General features: G+C 56.8%; 1 protein-coding gene across 1 annotated transcript in view; it reads right to left on the bottom strand.

The window, feature by feature from the left end:
* chd7 (chromodomain helicase DNA binding protein 7) overlaps window positions 1-15,485 on the bottom strand; it is a 58,007-nt gene that overhangs the window by 35,987 nt on the left and 6,535 nt on the right. Inside the window, 2 exon segments of the mRNA XM_084706836.1 lie at window positions 3,734-4,182; window positions 10,495-12,512. Coding sequence (XP_084562962.1) covers window positions 3,734-4,182; window positions 10,495-12,366 — 2,321 coding nt within the window. The 5' untranslated portion in view covers window positions 12,367-12,512.

Here is a 15,485-nt window from a genome sequence, read left to right as displayed (position 1 = left end):
CAACTATTAGAAGCTCTCTCATACTTCCCTTCCCTCTCTCACCCTCTCACTCTTTCTCCCTCCTCCCCCCTCCCACAACTTCCTTCTCTCACTCGTCTCTCATGCACCGTCTCTTTCCTCCCCTCCCTCCGGGGTCAGATGGCTGAGCAGTTAGGGAGTCGGCCTATCTATCTGAAGGTTGACAATTCGATTCCCGGCTGTGACTTTACCCTAGTTGCCTCGGGGGAATGTCCCTGTACTTAGACCAGTCTCTCCCCCCCCCCCCCCCCCCCATCTAGACCAGTCTCTCTCTCTCCCCCCCCACCCCCATCTAGACCAGTCTCCCCGCCCCCCCCCCTCCCATCTAGACCAGTCTCTCTCCCCCCCCCCCCTCCCATCTAGACCAGTCTCTCCCCCCCCTCCCATCTAGACCAGTCTCTCCCCCCTCCCCCATCTGGACCAGTCTCTCCCCCCCCCCCATCTAGACCAGTCTCTCCCCCCCCCCCCCCCATCTAGACCAGTCTCTCCCCCCCTCCCCCATCTGGACCAGTCTCCCCCCCCCCCCCATCTAGACCAGTCTCTCCCCCCCTCCCCCCATCTAGACCAGTCTCTCCCCCCCTCCCCCATCTCTCTCCAGTGTGTCTCCAGTCCAGCTGACCTGGTCAGACATCTGCTCTGGTGGCCTGATCGATCAATACTGCGTCTTTAAGTGTGTGGCTGTAAGTGTGTGTGTGTGTCAGAACGTGCCTCTGTGTGTGTGTGTGTGTGTGTGTGTGTGTGTGTGTGTGTATGTATGTAGATCAGGTTTCCAGGTGCTCCACAGCGCTGCTATGCAGCTCCCATGATGCACTGGGGCTGTGGCAGAGCCGTGCTCTCTGGAGGCCTTCCTGACATTTACATCCAGCTGAGGCTCGCACGCATGTGTGTGTGTGGTGTGGTGTGAGAGTGTAAGTGCATGTGTGTGTGTGAGCAGAGATGCCCCTCACTGACAGTGTGGAGGGAGGGGAGGAGGGGGGGCGAGGAGGAGAGAAGGGAGGAGGAGAGGAGGGGGGAGGGGAGGCAGAGGTCAATGGGAGAGTTATAGGACACCTGCTGGGAGTGCTGAGATGAGTCACTCTCAGCTAGACCCCTGCACCTCCCCTGGCAACACACAGACACACAATCACCCTCATCATGGAGATACCCGCAAAAACACACGACGCACAAACCACGCCCAGGTCATAAACACACGACGCACACCAACAGGGCCCGGTCCTGACAGGAGGAAGACGCCCGCTTGTCATGTGACCAGTCTAGGGAGGGGCCTAACGCAGGCAACACAGGTAAATAAACACATATCCTGGAGCTGGGAGAGAGTGAGAACGTGTGTGTGTGTCTGTGCATGTGTGTGTTACCTCAATGCAAACAGACAAACCCTTGCGTCAGCCCTGAGGATGTTTCTACCTCCTCACACACGGAGCAGCACACAACTGACAGCTCTGTGTACTGCAAACAAGTCAGCCCACACCCACACACACACGCACGCGCGCGGGTGTGGCTTCTACGCAGGAGAAGAAGCTATTTATAGCTGTGCTTCCTCTCAGGATGACCACGCGTGAGCGAGATTATAGGTGTGTGACAGAGAGAGATGGTGGGTGTGTGACAGAGGGAGGGAGGGAGGGAGGGAGGGAGGGAGGGAGGGAGGGAGGGAGGGAGGGAGGGAGGGAGGGAGGGAGGGAGGGAGGGAGGGAGGGAGGGAGGGAGGGAGGGAGGGAGGGAGGGAGGGAGGGAAAAAAAAAGGAAGGGAGAGATGGGGAAAGAGGGAGAGGGAAAGATAGAGGACGAGAGGTATGAGATAAGACGGAAACGAGGGAGTGAGGAGAGCGAGCGAGAGGAAAAGAGGGGAAAAGGGAGGGAGCGACAGGAACAGGGAGGGGGTGGGCGAGAGAGAGAGAACTGACAAACACAAGGTCAGAACACAGGAAGTGCGACTCTCTGACTGGATGTCCAGACCTGCTGATCCAGCCCTGTCTGATACTACCGGACACACACACACACACACACACACACACACACACACCTATCTCTCTCTTTACCCTCTCTTCCCACCCCCCCTCCAGACACCATGCTATCCATGAGGGGAAGTGTGGAGGAGGCTGATCTGGGACCAGCTCTGGCCCAAAACCCAGGTCCAGGTCTAACCTTCTAATGTAGAGTTAAGGTCCTGGAAGTTCCAGAACCTTCTAATGAAGGCGGAAGATTCTGGAAGTTCCAGAAGCTTCGAATGAAGGCGGATGGTTCTGGAAGTTCCAGAAGCTTCAAATGAAGGCGGAAGATTCTGGAAGTTCCAGAACCTTCTAATGAAGGCGGAAGATTCTGGAACTTCCAGAACCTTCTAATAAAAAGCGGAAGGTTCTAGAATCTTCCAACTGTTTAACCTTCCGACTTCAACAGTTTGCCTGTCCACCATTTCAGAGCAGAGCTGGGCTGAATGGGCTCCCTGTCTGCCACCATTATTATGCTAAATTAACCCATTGGCCTGGCCACAAAATGGAGGGCTGGAGATACACACACTGATTGGAGCCAGTTAGCGCCGGTGTGCAGGGGTTTTAGCTGGCCTTCCGGCCCCCCTCCCACACACACACAGGCTAAATCAACCAGCATGGACCTCATTACCATTAGACGCCATTTTGCGCCCCGTGATTACCAGCCCCTCCCCCGTCTCTCCCTCTCTCTCAAACACACACACACACCACCAGTACAAACAAACAGAAACATGCACACACTCTCTCCCTGGATCCAGCCACACATACTTTAGCCCTCCCCCCTCTTGAACGAACACCCCCCCCCCCCCTCCCTGTGCTGACCCCTGCCCGGCGCTGGGCCACAGATGCAGGGCTGGCCCCTCCCTCTTCCTGAGGATGAAAGGATCTGCAGGGGGAGAGAGGAGTGACAGAGGAGCGGGTGGGGGAGGAGGGGGCGGGGCTGACTAGCTGACATTCCTCAGGCAGCTCATGTTACCACCTCCACAATGGAAAGTCTCTCTCTCTCTCTCTCTCTCTCTCCTCCCCCCCACCTAACACTCTCTTTCCACTCTGTCATACCCAGCTTCTACTCCTCTCTCTTTCTCCCTACTCCCCCCCCCCCCCCCCCCCCCCCTTTTCTCTCCCTCTATCAGTTCGTCGGGTGAGGTCTCTGTCTTTCTGGAACCCCCCCCCCCCCCCCCCCCCAGACATATCCCAGGTACAGTCTGGTGCTGTTCTGTTCTGCCCAACAACACCACCAGATCACCTCTCTGATCAGACGCACCGGCCAAGTATGGTACATGTTTCAGTGGACTATTCCTTTAAAAGGCAACAGAAATAATTAGCGCGCACACTCGGCCACGCAAGATCGCTCAGGGTTGTGATCTCAGAGAGGTTATGGGGCGCTCTGATTGGTCACGTGACTGAAAAGAGGGTGCGGCAACAGGTCATGTGAGGAGGCCAACTGGATGAGAGTGTATCAAGCTTTCTGTTACCAGAGGTGTTCAGGAGATACCAGGTGTTCTAGAGTGTTACCAGGTGTGTTCTGGAGATACCAGGTGTTCTACAGTGTTACCAGGTGTGTTCATGAGATACCAGGTGTTCTACAGTGTTACCAGGTGTGTTCTGGAGATACCAGGTGTTCTACAGTGTTACCAGGTGTGTTCATGAGATACCAGGTGTTCTACAGTGTTACCAGGTGTGTTCATGAGATACCAGGGTGTAGTGTTACCAGCAGAGCTGAGACCTACCTGGGTTTCTTGGGGGTCTTGGGCGTGGTCATCTTGGGCTTCTTCTCCTTGGGCTCTTTGGGGGTCTTGGGTGTTTTGGGGGTCTTGGGAGCCTTGGGGGCCTTGGGGGTCTTGGCCTCCTTGGGTTTCTTTTTCGATTTCTTCTTCTTCTCTCCCGGCGATTCCTCTAGGGCCCCCGCCGCGGCCGGGTCCAGATCGCTTCCTGCCGCTCCCACGCCATCCGCCCCTCCTTCTGCTTTCACCATCATCATCATGGTGGTCATCCCTCCCTCGCCCGCCGTCTCCTCCTCCCCGCTCACCTTGGCTTTCTTTTTCTTCTTCTTTTTTGGCTTGGCGTCCGGCTGGGGGAGGGGCTGCTGGTCGGGGCCGGCTGATTGGCTGTTGGGTCCCGTGGTTCTGAGTGTCCAGTCAGGGCCCGGAGACTCTCCTGCCGGCGCTGATGGGGAATGCTGCCAGGAGAGGGGGGGGGGGGGACAGAGATGGAGGAGAGAGAGAGGAGGATAGATTAATTTGTTGATATGCCCTGGCAGAGAAGACAACACAAGGTGTGTAATAAATAGAAAATACAAAATCACATTCGTAATGTCTCAAGACAATGGAGAAATATCTATACAAGTCACATATAGTGTTGCCCACCCCCCAAACCCCCCCCTCCCCTTCACTGTATCCGGTCTCTCCACACACACACACACACCTCTCCCCCTTGCCTGTCTGCGTCCCTCCTCTCCTCCCCCCTCCTATCCCCAGTAGAGCAGGGCTGACAGGAAGCACGCTGGCAGCTGTTTGGGGCTTCCAGCTGCCCACAGTCCCACAAGCAGATGGAGCCCAGGCATTATGACACGAATAAATTATATCCATACTTCAAAACACCCTGGGAGGGGTTGGTGGGAGGGAGGGAGATAGGGAAAGAGGGAGGGAGGGAGTGAGGAAGAGAGGGAGGGAGGGATGGAGAGGGAGGGCGAGCACCGGGAATGAAGGGATGTGAGGAGGGAGAACTGGTGTTTTGTGTTTATGGACATCAGCAAGTTTACTGCAATATGCAACAGCAGCCTTCTAGTAGAGAGGGAGGAGGAGAAGAGAAACAGAGGCTGTATCTCTGGATTCCGTTTCCATGAGAGACAGAAAGGAGAGAGACATGAGAGATCTGCACCGTTTGTCATCTTTCTCCCCCAGGCCCCGCATCAGTCAAAGAATCAACTTTTTTTGTAGGAACCACATCAGATGCTGCAGGAGAATGCTAATTTCCTGTAAACGGCCTAGCGAGTGTCTCTCTCTCTCTACCCCCCCTCTCTCTTCCTCTCTCACACCCACACACACAGTGCAGCAGACAGATTGGGTGCAGGGTGCATGCCAAACTACAGCAAGGTCACGGAGGATGGCTTCACAGCCCAACCTAGACAGCAGGGAGAACACAGTTGGAGGGAGGAGAGGGGGAAGAGGGAGAGAGGAGAGGGCATGCAAGAAAGAGAACGAAAGAGAAAGAAGGATTGTGGTTATAGATGAGATGCATAGATAGTGTGTGAGAAAATAAATAAAGTGAGAGGGGAGAGAGACAGAGACAGAGACAGAGAGAGAGAGAGAGAGAGAGAGAGAGAGCGAGAGAGGGGGAGAGAGAGAGGGGGAGAGAGAGAGAGAGAGAGAGAGAGAGAGAGGGAGGGAGGGAGGGAGAGAGACAGAGTGAATTGGAGGTGGTGCTGCCTCTTTAACAGATAGATGTCTCCTCTTGCCAAGCTTCCCCCGATAATCAATCACATGAATGACAATGGGCCAGAGCTGGTGCACACGCAGCCACACACACACAGCCAGCCCCCCCCACACACACACAGCCAGCCCCCCCCCCCCCCCCCCCCCACACACACACAGCCCCCCCCCCCACACACACACACAGCCAGCCCCCCCCACACACACACACACACAGCCAGCCCCCCCCCCCCCCACACACACACAGCCCCCCCCCCCACACACACACACACACAGGCTGCATGGCTAATGTGACAGCAGTGGCGGAGCAGAATAGGATCCGGCCAGTGTCAGGTTCCATCCCTCAGAAGGGCCAGAGTGACGGGTAATCTGGCTCTCCCAGCTAAATACTCCCTGAAGGAGGGAGGAGGAGATGGGGAGGAAGGGGCAGAGGGGAGGAGATAAGGAAGGGATGAGGTGAGATGGGAGGAGGGGATGAGTTGAGGAGGGGGATGAGGTGAGGAGGGATGAGGTGAGGAGGGATGAGGTGAGGAGGGATGAGGTGAGGAGGGAGGAGGGGATGAGGTGAGGAGGGATGAGGTAAGGAGGGAGGAGGTGAGGAGGGGATGAGGGACGAGGTGATGAGGTGAGGAGGGGATGAGGTGAGGAGGGAGGAGGGATGAGGTGAGGAGGGAGGAGGTGAGGAGGGGATGAGGTGAGGAGGTGAGGAGGTGAGGAGGTGAGGAGGTGAGGAGGGGAAAGACTGGGGAGGGAGGAGGAGGGGATGATTGGATGAGGAGGAGATGATGAGAGGAGAGATGGTTAATAGAATAAACCGGAGGGGAAAGGGATGAATTGAGAGGAGAGCGCAGTGAGGAGCAGTAGACGATGTGACCGTGCACACACACACACACACACAGAGACAGTGTGATGAGCTGGCATGCATCAGTCAGTATTAAATGGTAAGTGCTAACATCCACGGTTCCACCACCACGCCACATCTACACAGACCTATCACCAGTCAGGCACCAACCAGTGGGTTAGGACCACAGGGTAGGTGCTAGGACCCAGGAGTTTGGGGTAGGACCCTAAGGTGAGAGGCAGGACAAAAGTTTGGGGTAGGACCCTAAGGTGAGAGGCAGGACAAAAGTTTGGGGTAGGACTCCAGTAAAGGGAGTAGGACCCTAGGGTAGAATGTAGGCCCCCAGGCGATTCCTAATCCCCAGAACAGATCTCAAAGCCTAACACCAGTGTAAGCAGGGCGTCACACCACAATCCTACACAGTTACAGATTAGTGTGCGAGTATTGGTGAGCATTTCAAAGGGTGAGGGGTTAAAGGGTGACAACGGTACCTCACCCTCTCTCACACACACACACACACACACACACACACAGCTAGACAATTCATCAGTCTTTAAACTAGATGACAGCCATAGCCTGAGGGCACAGAACACTCTAGAGAACTATCAGCTCATCTCTTCCTGTTAGACTGGAGTGTCTGTCTGTCTGTCTGTCTGTCTGTCTGACACACACACACAAACACACCTCTCCTACTGGTCTCTCTTACCAGCCCCATATCCCTGTCTCTCTCTCTCTCTTACCAGACCCATATCCCTGTCTCTCTCTCTCTCTCTTACCAGCCCCATATCCCTGTCTCTCTCTCTCTCTCTCTCTCTTACCAGACCCATATCCCTGTCTCTCTCTCTCTCTCTCTCTCTCTCTCTCTCTCTCTCTCTTACCAGACCCATATCCCTGTCTCTCTCTCTTACCAGACCCATATCCCTGTCTCTCCCTCTCTCACCAGACCCATATCCCCCTCTCTCTCTCTCTTACCAGACCCATATCCCTGTCTCTCTCTCTCTCTCTCTCTTACCAGACCCATATCCCTCTGTCTCTCACCAGACCCATATCCCTGTCTCTCTCTCTCTCTCTTACCAGACCCATATCCCTGTCTCTCTCTCTCTCTCTTACCAGACCCATATCCCTCTGTCTCTCACCAGACCCATATCCCTGTCTCTCTCTCTCTCTCTCTTACCAGACCCATATCCCTCTGTCTCTCACCAGACCCATATCCCTGTCTCTCTCTCTCTTACCAGCCCCATATCCCTGTCTCTCTCTCTCTTACCAGCCCCATATCCCTGTCTCTCTCTCTCTCTCTTACCAGACCCATATCCCTGTCTCTCTCTCTCTCTCTTACCAGACCCATATCCCTGTCTCTCTCTCTCTCTCTCTCCCTCTCACCAGACCCATATCCCTGTCTCTCTCTCTCTCTCTCACCAGACCCATATCCCTGTCTCTCTCTCTTACCAGACCCATATCCCTCTCTCTCTCTCTCTCTCTCTCTCTCTCTCTCTCTCTCTCTCTCTCTCTCTCTCTCTTACCAGACCCATATCTCTCTCTCTCTCTCTCTCTCTCTCTCTCTCTCTAGACCCATATCCCTGTCTCTCTCTCTTACCAGCCCCATATCCCATATCCCTGTCTCTCCCTCTCTCTCCCTCTCTCTCTCTCACACCAGACCCATATCCCTGTCTCTCCCTCTCTCTCACCAGACCCATATCCCCCTCTCTCTCTCACCAGACCCATATCCCTGTCTCTCTCTCTCTCTCTCTTACCAGCCCCATATCCCTGTCTCTCTCTCTCTTACCAGCCCCATATCCCTGTCTCTCTCTCTTACCAGACCCATATCCCTGTCTCTCTCTCTCTCTCTCTTACCAGACCCATATCCCTGTCAGACCTCCACTAACAATCCCATTTTGCGGTCTCTCCTATTGGTCACTCCTGTCAGTTCTTCATTGCAGTCTCTGCTACCCATCACCACTACCAGACACAGTGCATCAGAGTGGGATAGTAAGACAGGTAGAATGTGTGACAGATGGACAGAAAGAGTGATACGTCTATGTAGATCAACAGTGAGCGAGAGACACAATGATGGAGAGAGAGCGAAAGAGATGGAGGGAGGGGGAGTGATGGAGAAAGATAAAGAAATTGAAAGTTTGACGGAGAGATAAAAGGATGGATTCATGGAGAGCGATTGAGACAGGTGGATGAAGAGAGAGAAAGATAGGGAGGAGGGGAATAGAGAGCAGGAGGGAGGGATAGAGAGAGAGAGAGAGAGAGGATGACTGATGTTATGTAGAACAAAGGTCACAGAGAAGCTTTCCATCAGTGTAGTGACCTTGAGCTGGGGCTTTGAGGAACATGGAGCTGTGTGTATGTGTGTGTCCATAGCCACATTAGAGCGCAGACAGGGCTTAGAGCAGTTGCCCAGACAGGCACAGCCACCGCAGTGTGTGTGCATGCGCATGTGTGCCACAGAGAGAGGGGGGGTTGGGGGTGGTCTCCTACAACAACAACATCAGATCCACCACAGGAAGTACTCCAGTCCATCACGGCCCGGCTAACATCCCCAGGCACATTTTCTGAGCAAGGCTCGCTGATAATGGGGCTACCTCCCTCCAGCCAGCCAGCCAGCGCACCGAATCAAGCGCACCCAAGCGATGCGTGCGGCTCAACTGTGTGCAACATCTAGGTCACTCGCGTTGGGCAAATTAACTCTGACATCTTAAATGTCAACCACAAAACTGCCTAATCGGAGCTCACTATAGAGGCCGGATGTGTGTGTGTGTGTGTGTGTGTGTGTGTGTGGGGGGGGGGGGGTCCGCTGGTGGGGAGAGGATGGGGGGTGGGATGAGCAGAGGAGAGCGGCGATGGTGTGAATGAGAACGAGGACAGAGAGAGAGACACTAAGTGCTGGATCTGTGTGTGCTGCCATTGTCTGGGAATGGGTCAGCAGAGAAAGAGGCTTGGAGCACAAAACAAGCTAATGGAAGCAGGGGCACGTGATGCGCGCACACACAGAATAGCAAACACAAGCAAGCAAGCACACACACACACACACAAGCAGCTATTGAGATCTGCTAACCTCCACTCCCCACTGACTTCCCCCTCCTCTCAATCCCCCTCTCCCTCCTCCCCTCCTCAGTTCTCTCTCTCTCCCTCTCGACAGGGCACATCCTGCTGTACACCATTAACTCACGCATGACTCCTCCGAGACAGACTAGGCAAACAGAAAGAGATAGAGACACAGAGATGGGAGAGAGAGAGAGAGAGGAATGAGAGAGGGAGAAAGAGGAATGGGGGGAGAGAAAAAGAAATTGATGTGGTAGAGAAACAGTAAAGGAGGGGAGAGAGAGAGAGAGAGAGAGAGAGAGAGAGAGAGAGAGAGAGAGAGAGAGAGAGAGAGAGAGAGAGAGAGAGAGAGAGAGAGAGAGAGAGAGAGAGAGAGAGAGAGAGAGAGAGAGAGAGAGAGAGAGAGAGAGAGAGAGAGAGAGAGAGAGAGAGAGAGAGAGAGAGAGAGAGAGAGAGAGAGAGAGAGAGAGAGAGAGAGAGAGAGAGAGAGAGAGAGAGAGAGAGAGAGAGAGAGAGAGAGAGAGAGAGAGAGAGAGAGAGAGAGAGAGAGAGAGAGAGAGAGAGAGAGAGAGAGAGAGAGAGAGAGAGAGAGAGAGAGAGAGAGAGAGAGAGAGAGAGAGAGAGAGAGAGAGAGAGAGAGAGAGAGAGAGAGAGAGAGAGAGAGAGAGAGAGAGAGAGAGAGAGAGAGAGAGAGAGAGAGAGAGAGAGAGAGAGAGAGAGAGAGAGAGAGAGAGAGAGCAGGCGGGGGTGGAGAGAGATGCTTAGAGAGCAGGAAGGGAGTATTCCCCCTCAGAGAGAAGGGAGGGGGAGGAGGGAAGGGGGAGGGGTTAGGAGATTAGCAGTGTGGCGCCGGGGTCTTGTGGAGGGCCAGGATATGTAGCAGAGGACACACACACACACACACCTCCCCAACACCCTCCACCCCCCTCCCCACACACCTCCCAAACACCCTCTACCCCCCCCCCCACACACACACACACACACACACACACACACCTCCCCAACACCCTCCACCCACACACCTCTCATGAGCAGTCTCCAAAATAACTGCTGTCTCTCACACATATTTGCCCCCCCCCCCACACACATGAAAGCAAAACAAACACACAAGCGGTGTGCCTGTGAACACCCCCCCCCCCCCCCACACACACACACACAGTTCCACACTCACCTGAGTGTGAGGCACTTTTTGTTGGGTGGGGGGCGACGCGTGAGGAGGGGCCCAGGGCGACTGGTTGGGCGGGGAGTTCTGGAGGTGGTGGGGGGGTCCAGCCAGGTGCGTTTGGTTCTGGGAGGGTTGCAGCGCCGCCTGGGCAGGGTGCACCTGTTGCAGCTGCTGGAAGGCCAGGGGTGGTGGCTGCAGCTGCTGCCCAGCTCTGGAGCCTTGCTGTTGGGGAGGGAGCAGCCGTTGATCCCCTGGGCCTCCTGGAACCTCCACGTGGGCCAGGGGAGGCCCTGGGGGTCTGGCCTGGGGAAGGGGTCCTCTCTGGGCCTGGCTGGGGGGCATGCCTGGGTAGAGCTGGTGGGGGTGGCCGGGGTGCTGGGGGTGGAGCTGGGGGTGAGGCTGGGGCCCACCCGAGGGGGTGGGGGTCCTCTGAGGGGGGACCATGGTGTTGGGGGCCTGGATCGGGACCCCAGGGTAGCCCCCGACATCGGAGACCAAGCCGGCGCTGGGGGGCCGAACCTGCTGGGGAGGAGGGGTGCCGGCAGGGTTGACCATCCCCCTCATGGGCGACATGGAGGGGCTGTAGGATCCTTGAGGTGGGGGGACCAGGTGCTGGGGGCCGGACTGGGGCTGGGTGGGGGGGTGCATAGGCTGACCCGTCATCTGGCTGGGGTGGGGGTGGACCGACTGCTGGTGGACCTGGGGGGGGCCGGGGTACCTCTGAGGGGGCCCCGCGGCCCCAGGCCCCGCGTTGGGGGGGTAGCGCTGGGCCTGGCCCATGGCCCCACTGGCACTGCTGTTGGGGGGGTTGCTGGTGGCGGTAAGGCCCATGCCCGGACCCATGCCTGGGCTGGAACCTAATCCCTGATTGATGTTGGCGTACTGGGGCGGGTAGTGGGCGGGGCCTGGAGGATACTGGGCGGAGCCTCCCACCGCACTGGGGGGCACCTGCTGGGGCTGGGGTTGGGTGTGGAGACCAAAGCCCATGTTCTGGTGGGGGGAGCGTCCGGCCAGCACCTGCTGCTGCTGCTGCTGGGGGGGCTGGCGGGACGGGCTTTGGGGGTAGCGCGGCTGGGCCAGGGGGTCCTGAAGGGCCTGGCGGTGGAGGAACTGCTGCTGGGCCATGGGGGCCCTCATGGGGGGACCAGGCATGCCCACATGGCCCATGTAGTGGCTGGGCTCCTGGGCCATGGCCTGCTGGGGGAAGTGGTTGACCCTGGGGGGGGTCTGGGTCTGGCCGTGACCCTGCATGCCCCCGTAGTCGCTCCGCCCCATGTAGCCACCCATCTGGTGGGCGTGGCCTTGCTGGCTGGCCCCGCCCTGCTGCTGGAAGGGGGTCCGGCCCTGCTCGGGTACCTGGACGGCCCACACGGCGCCCGCGTCGGGGAAGGCCTGCTGGCGCCCGTCGCCGTGCGCCCCCGGGTACACCTGGTGCTGCTGGAGGCCCTGGCCGGCGTTGCCGTGGGGGACCGCCGCGTTGCTGTGGTAACGGGACTGGGCGGCGAGGCCGTTGAGGGCGGGGCCGTTGGCCATCATGCGCTGTTGCTGTTGTTGTTGCTGTTGTTGTTGCTGCTGCTGCTGTTGTTGTTGTTGTCCTCCTTGCTGCTCGTAGGGGGAGAAGGGGTCGTAGGGGAGCCCCATCTTGGGCTGTCCTGGGCCGGGTCCTGGTCCTGGTCCACTGGCCTGGCCCGGCTGGGAGGGGAGGAGGAGGGAGGAGGAGGAGAGGGAGCCGTAGCCCTGGTGCTCCAGGGGCATCTGTTGGCCCATGGCGTTGGCCTGGGCGCCCTGGGGGAAGCCACAGTCTCCCAGCCCCTCCAGCCCGTCCGAGAAGAGGCTGGCGTCGTCCCCAAACAGGCTCATCATCCCTGGGTCAGCCATGCTGCCTGACGGGGGATCTGCTCGCTCGGAGGTGGATGTCCTCAAAGCTGCTAAGCCGCTAGCTGATCTGCAGCATGTCACTCCATATTTCCCTAATTCTCTCGGAGAACGAGAACGCAGTGTCAGGCGCAGGCAGGTTACGAGTCCTGCAGGGCGGGGGAGGGAGGGGGAGAGGAAGGGACAGAGAGAGGAAGAGAGAGAGAGAAACCGTATTAGCGTTGGAACTTACGTAAGCTGTGGTCAACTATATGTAATCACCCAACCTCCGACCAGCCCTGTGAACAGGCTCTGCAAAGTAGCTCATGTTTAGCAGTTAAATCAGTTGCAACACCCCCTCCCCCACCCACCCTCCCCCCTCCATAGTCTCTTTCATCCCCCTCCTTCTCTCCCCCCCCCCCCCCCTGCTCCATCCCACCTCAGTTTCCATTTGCTTTCAAACAAAAGACTTCTCTCCAACACACACACACCACACACTACACACACACCACACACTACACTAAACTCATTGAGTGTTGGGTTGGAGAGGAGCGCAGAGAACAAAGGCTGGTAGCGGCAGCAGGAGCTGTGTTTAAACAGCAGCAGCTGCCAGGCCAGCCCAGCAGATGTGAGAATACAAGGAGGCAGCCACCTGCTCTGGCCTGAGTGTGTGTGTGTGTGTGTGTTGTTGGGCAGAAGGAGAAGAATGTGAGCTAGTGTGTGTGTGTGTTGTTGTTAGGCAGAAAGAGAAAGAATGCAAGCCAGTGTTGTGTGTGTGTGTGTGTGTGTGTGTGTGTGTGTGTGTGTGTTGAAGCGGCCCCTTGTTTGGATGGTCTTAGAGTTGTACAGTGTTTGTTGTCGGGCAGAGATGAAAGAATGTGAGCTGGGTTGTTGTTGGAGTGGTTCTCTGTGTGTGCTTGTGTGTGTGTGTGTGTGTGTGTCCTCAACCTGGCCGTGTCCTGAGCTGTGTAATCAGATGAGCAGGAGGACTTATGGAGGTGTGCGAGATAAGCCAGGCACACACCCAGCCCTGGTATTGGGTGTCCCAAACTCAACACGCGACGGAGGGCGTGTGTGTGTGTGTGTGTACATGCGTGTCTGTCTGAGTGGGGGAGGTGTGCACAGCCTCAAACGTCAATGCCTCAAACTTCACCCACTAGAGAATTCCCCCTCCCCCTCTCCTTCCCCCCCTCCTCTCCTTCCCCTCCTCCTCCTCCTCCCCCCCATCCCTTCTTTTCTCTCTTCTCCACATGGCCTCTGGCTTCCTGGCAGGCCGGCCCCGTCATCCAATGACCTTTCTCCGCCGGCCCCGGCCCCGGCCACTTCCTGCCCAAACTGCAACTTCATCTGAAGCAGAGCATTAGCATAATAAGGGCCTTGTTGTAAAAGCGGCACAGCCACAGAGACCCACAGCAGCCCGCCGCAATCTGACCCCCCTCCTGCTGAGACCTGAGCCCGCCTCCACACGGAGAGACGAGAGGAGAGAGATCAGAGGAGAGACTAGGAGAGGGGGGGGGGGGGAGAGAGACCTCCGTCAAGTCATAATCTGACCTCTCCGTGAACGAGGTTCTCCCAGAAGGGAGGAGACAGGAGTTTCAACACGGGGGGAGGCGGGGGGAGGGGGCATCCGTCTCCACCCCCCTTTCCCTCCCTCCCCCCCCCCTTCCTCCCCCTCCCCCCTGGAGATGAAGGGGTGAGCGCCCGGCTGGCGTCAGAAGAGGAAGTAGACACAACAAGCTGCAGCGCGTGTGTGCGTGTCAACACGGAGGGAGGGAGGGTAAAGAGCTGACTGAAAGAGAGAGAGGAAAGGGAGAGATTAGACTGACAGAGGGGGAGACAAAAGGAGAGTTGAGAGAGAGAGAGAATAGGAAAGAAAAGGGTTGAACAACTACAGTGTGTGTGTGTGTGTGTGTGTCAAGTTGTGATGTCACATCCGCAGAAAGCCACTACAGAGCCTATGAACTCACACACTTCCTGTTTATACTGGTGCATATAGTACAAATCACACACACACACACACACACACACGCACACAGTGCACTCAGATGTTAACCACAGCTCCCTCTACCACTGCAAGAACCTGAAGTGGAGGAGCTAGTTAGCCGACGTTAGCTGAACCGGGCCGGGGTGAGTGTGTTGTGGTGACAGCTCCGAGCTACGGCAGCGAGCAGGAAGAGGAGCCCCCCGCTTCCTTCTCTCTTCCCTGGTCTATCCATCATCAACCTTAGCCCCCCCCACACACACACACACACTCTCTCCTTGTGTTCTCACACACACACACACTCTCTCTCTTCCACCCAACCACACCAGTTCTCTCCTTTGCTCATGGTGCTCATGGTGCTCATGGTGTCAGGGCTCATAGCCTCCCCATGACGCCACACGGTCGCTGGGCGTGTGAGAGAGAGGAGAGAGGACAAGCAGGAGATGTGCATATATGATCATCACAGAGGGTGTGTGTGTGTGTGTGTGTGTGTGTGTGTGTAGACTTAAGGAGGGAGGTGGGTGGGTGGGGGTCGCTAGGGGCCCTGGCAGAGCCAAAAGCCGCAAATTTGAATCCCTGTGATGCGATTTGGTGTTTAAGCCGGTAGGCTGACCGTTCACCTAATTCTTCCCGGGGTGACAGCTGTGGTTCAGTGCCCGTGTGTGTGTCTGTCTGTCAGAAGGGCTACGCCCCAGTTATTATGTGTATTTGGAGCCTGAAAAGTGTGTGTGTGGTGGGGGGGGGGGGGGGACAGAGCTGTGGAGGAAAGAACCATGAGAAGCTGAGATGGAGAGAAGTGGGAGATGGAGAGAGAGGAGAAATGGAGAGAGGTGGTGGGAGGAGAGAGGGAGGTAGAGAGAGATGGAGGGGTGAAGAGTGGGGTGGAGAGAGGAGAGGTGGAGAGAGAGGAAAGGTGGAAGTAGCGGGGCGGGGGGGGGGAGAGAGAGATGGGAGGTGGAGGTATAGAGAGATGGAAAGAGAAGGTAGAGAGGAGAGGTGTGGACACAGGATGGATAGAGGGAGAGGGTTGCAGGGGGAGAGGTGGGCACAGCAGAAGGAGAGAGAGGAAAGGAGGAGAGGTGAGTTTGAGTGAGCAGTGAGGCAGGCCCTAATGTTGGACCACTCAGCAGGGATGAGACCAGCACAGACACACACACCTACA

The sequence above is a fragment of the Hypomesus nipponensis genome, chromosome 10 (genome assembly GCF_054491055.1).
Source record: "Hypomesus nipponensis isolate SF chromosome 10, ASM5449105v1, whole genome shotgun sequence".
Taxonomy (NCBI): Eukaryota; Metazoa; Chordata; class Actinopteri; order Osmeriformes; family Osmeridae; genus Hypomesus; species Hypomesus nipponensis.
Note: the sequence above shows the minus strand (reverse complement) of the source record. Positions and strands in the feature narration are given on the sequence as shown.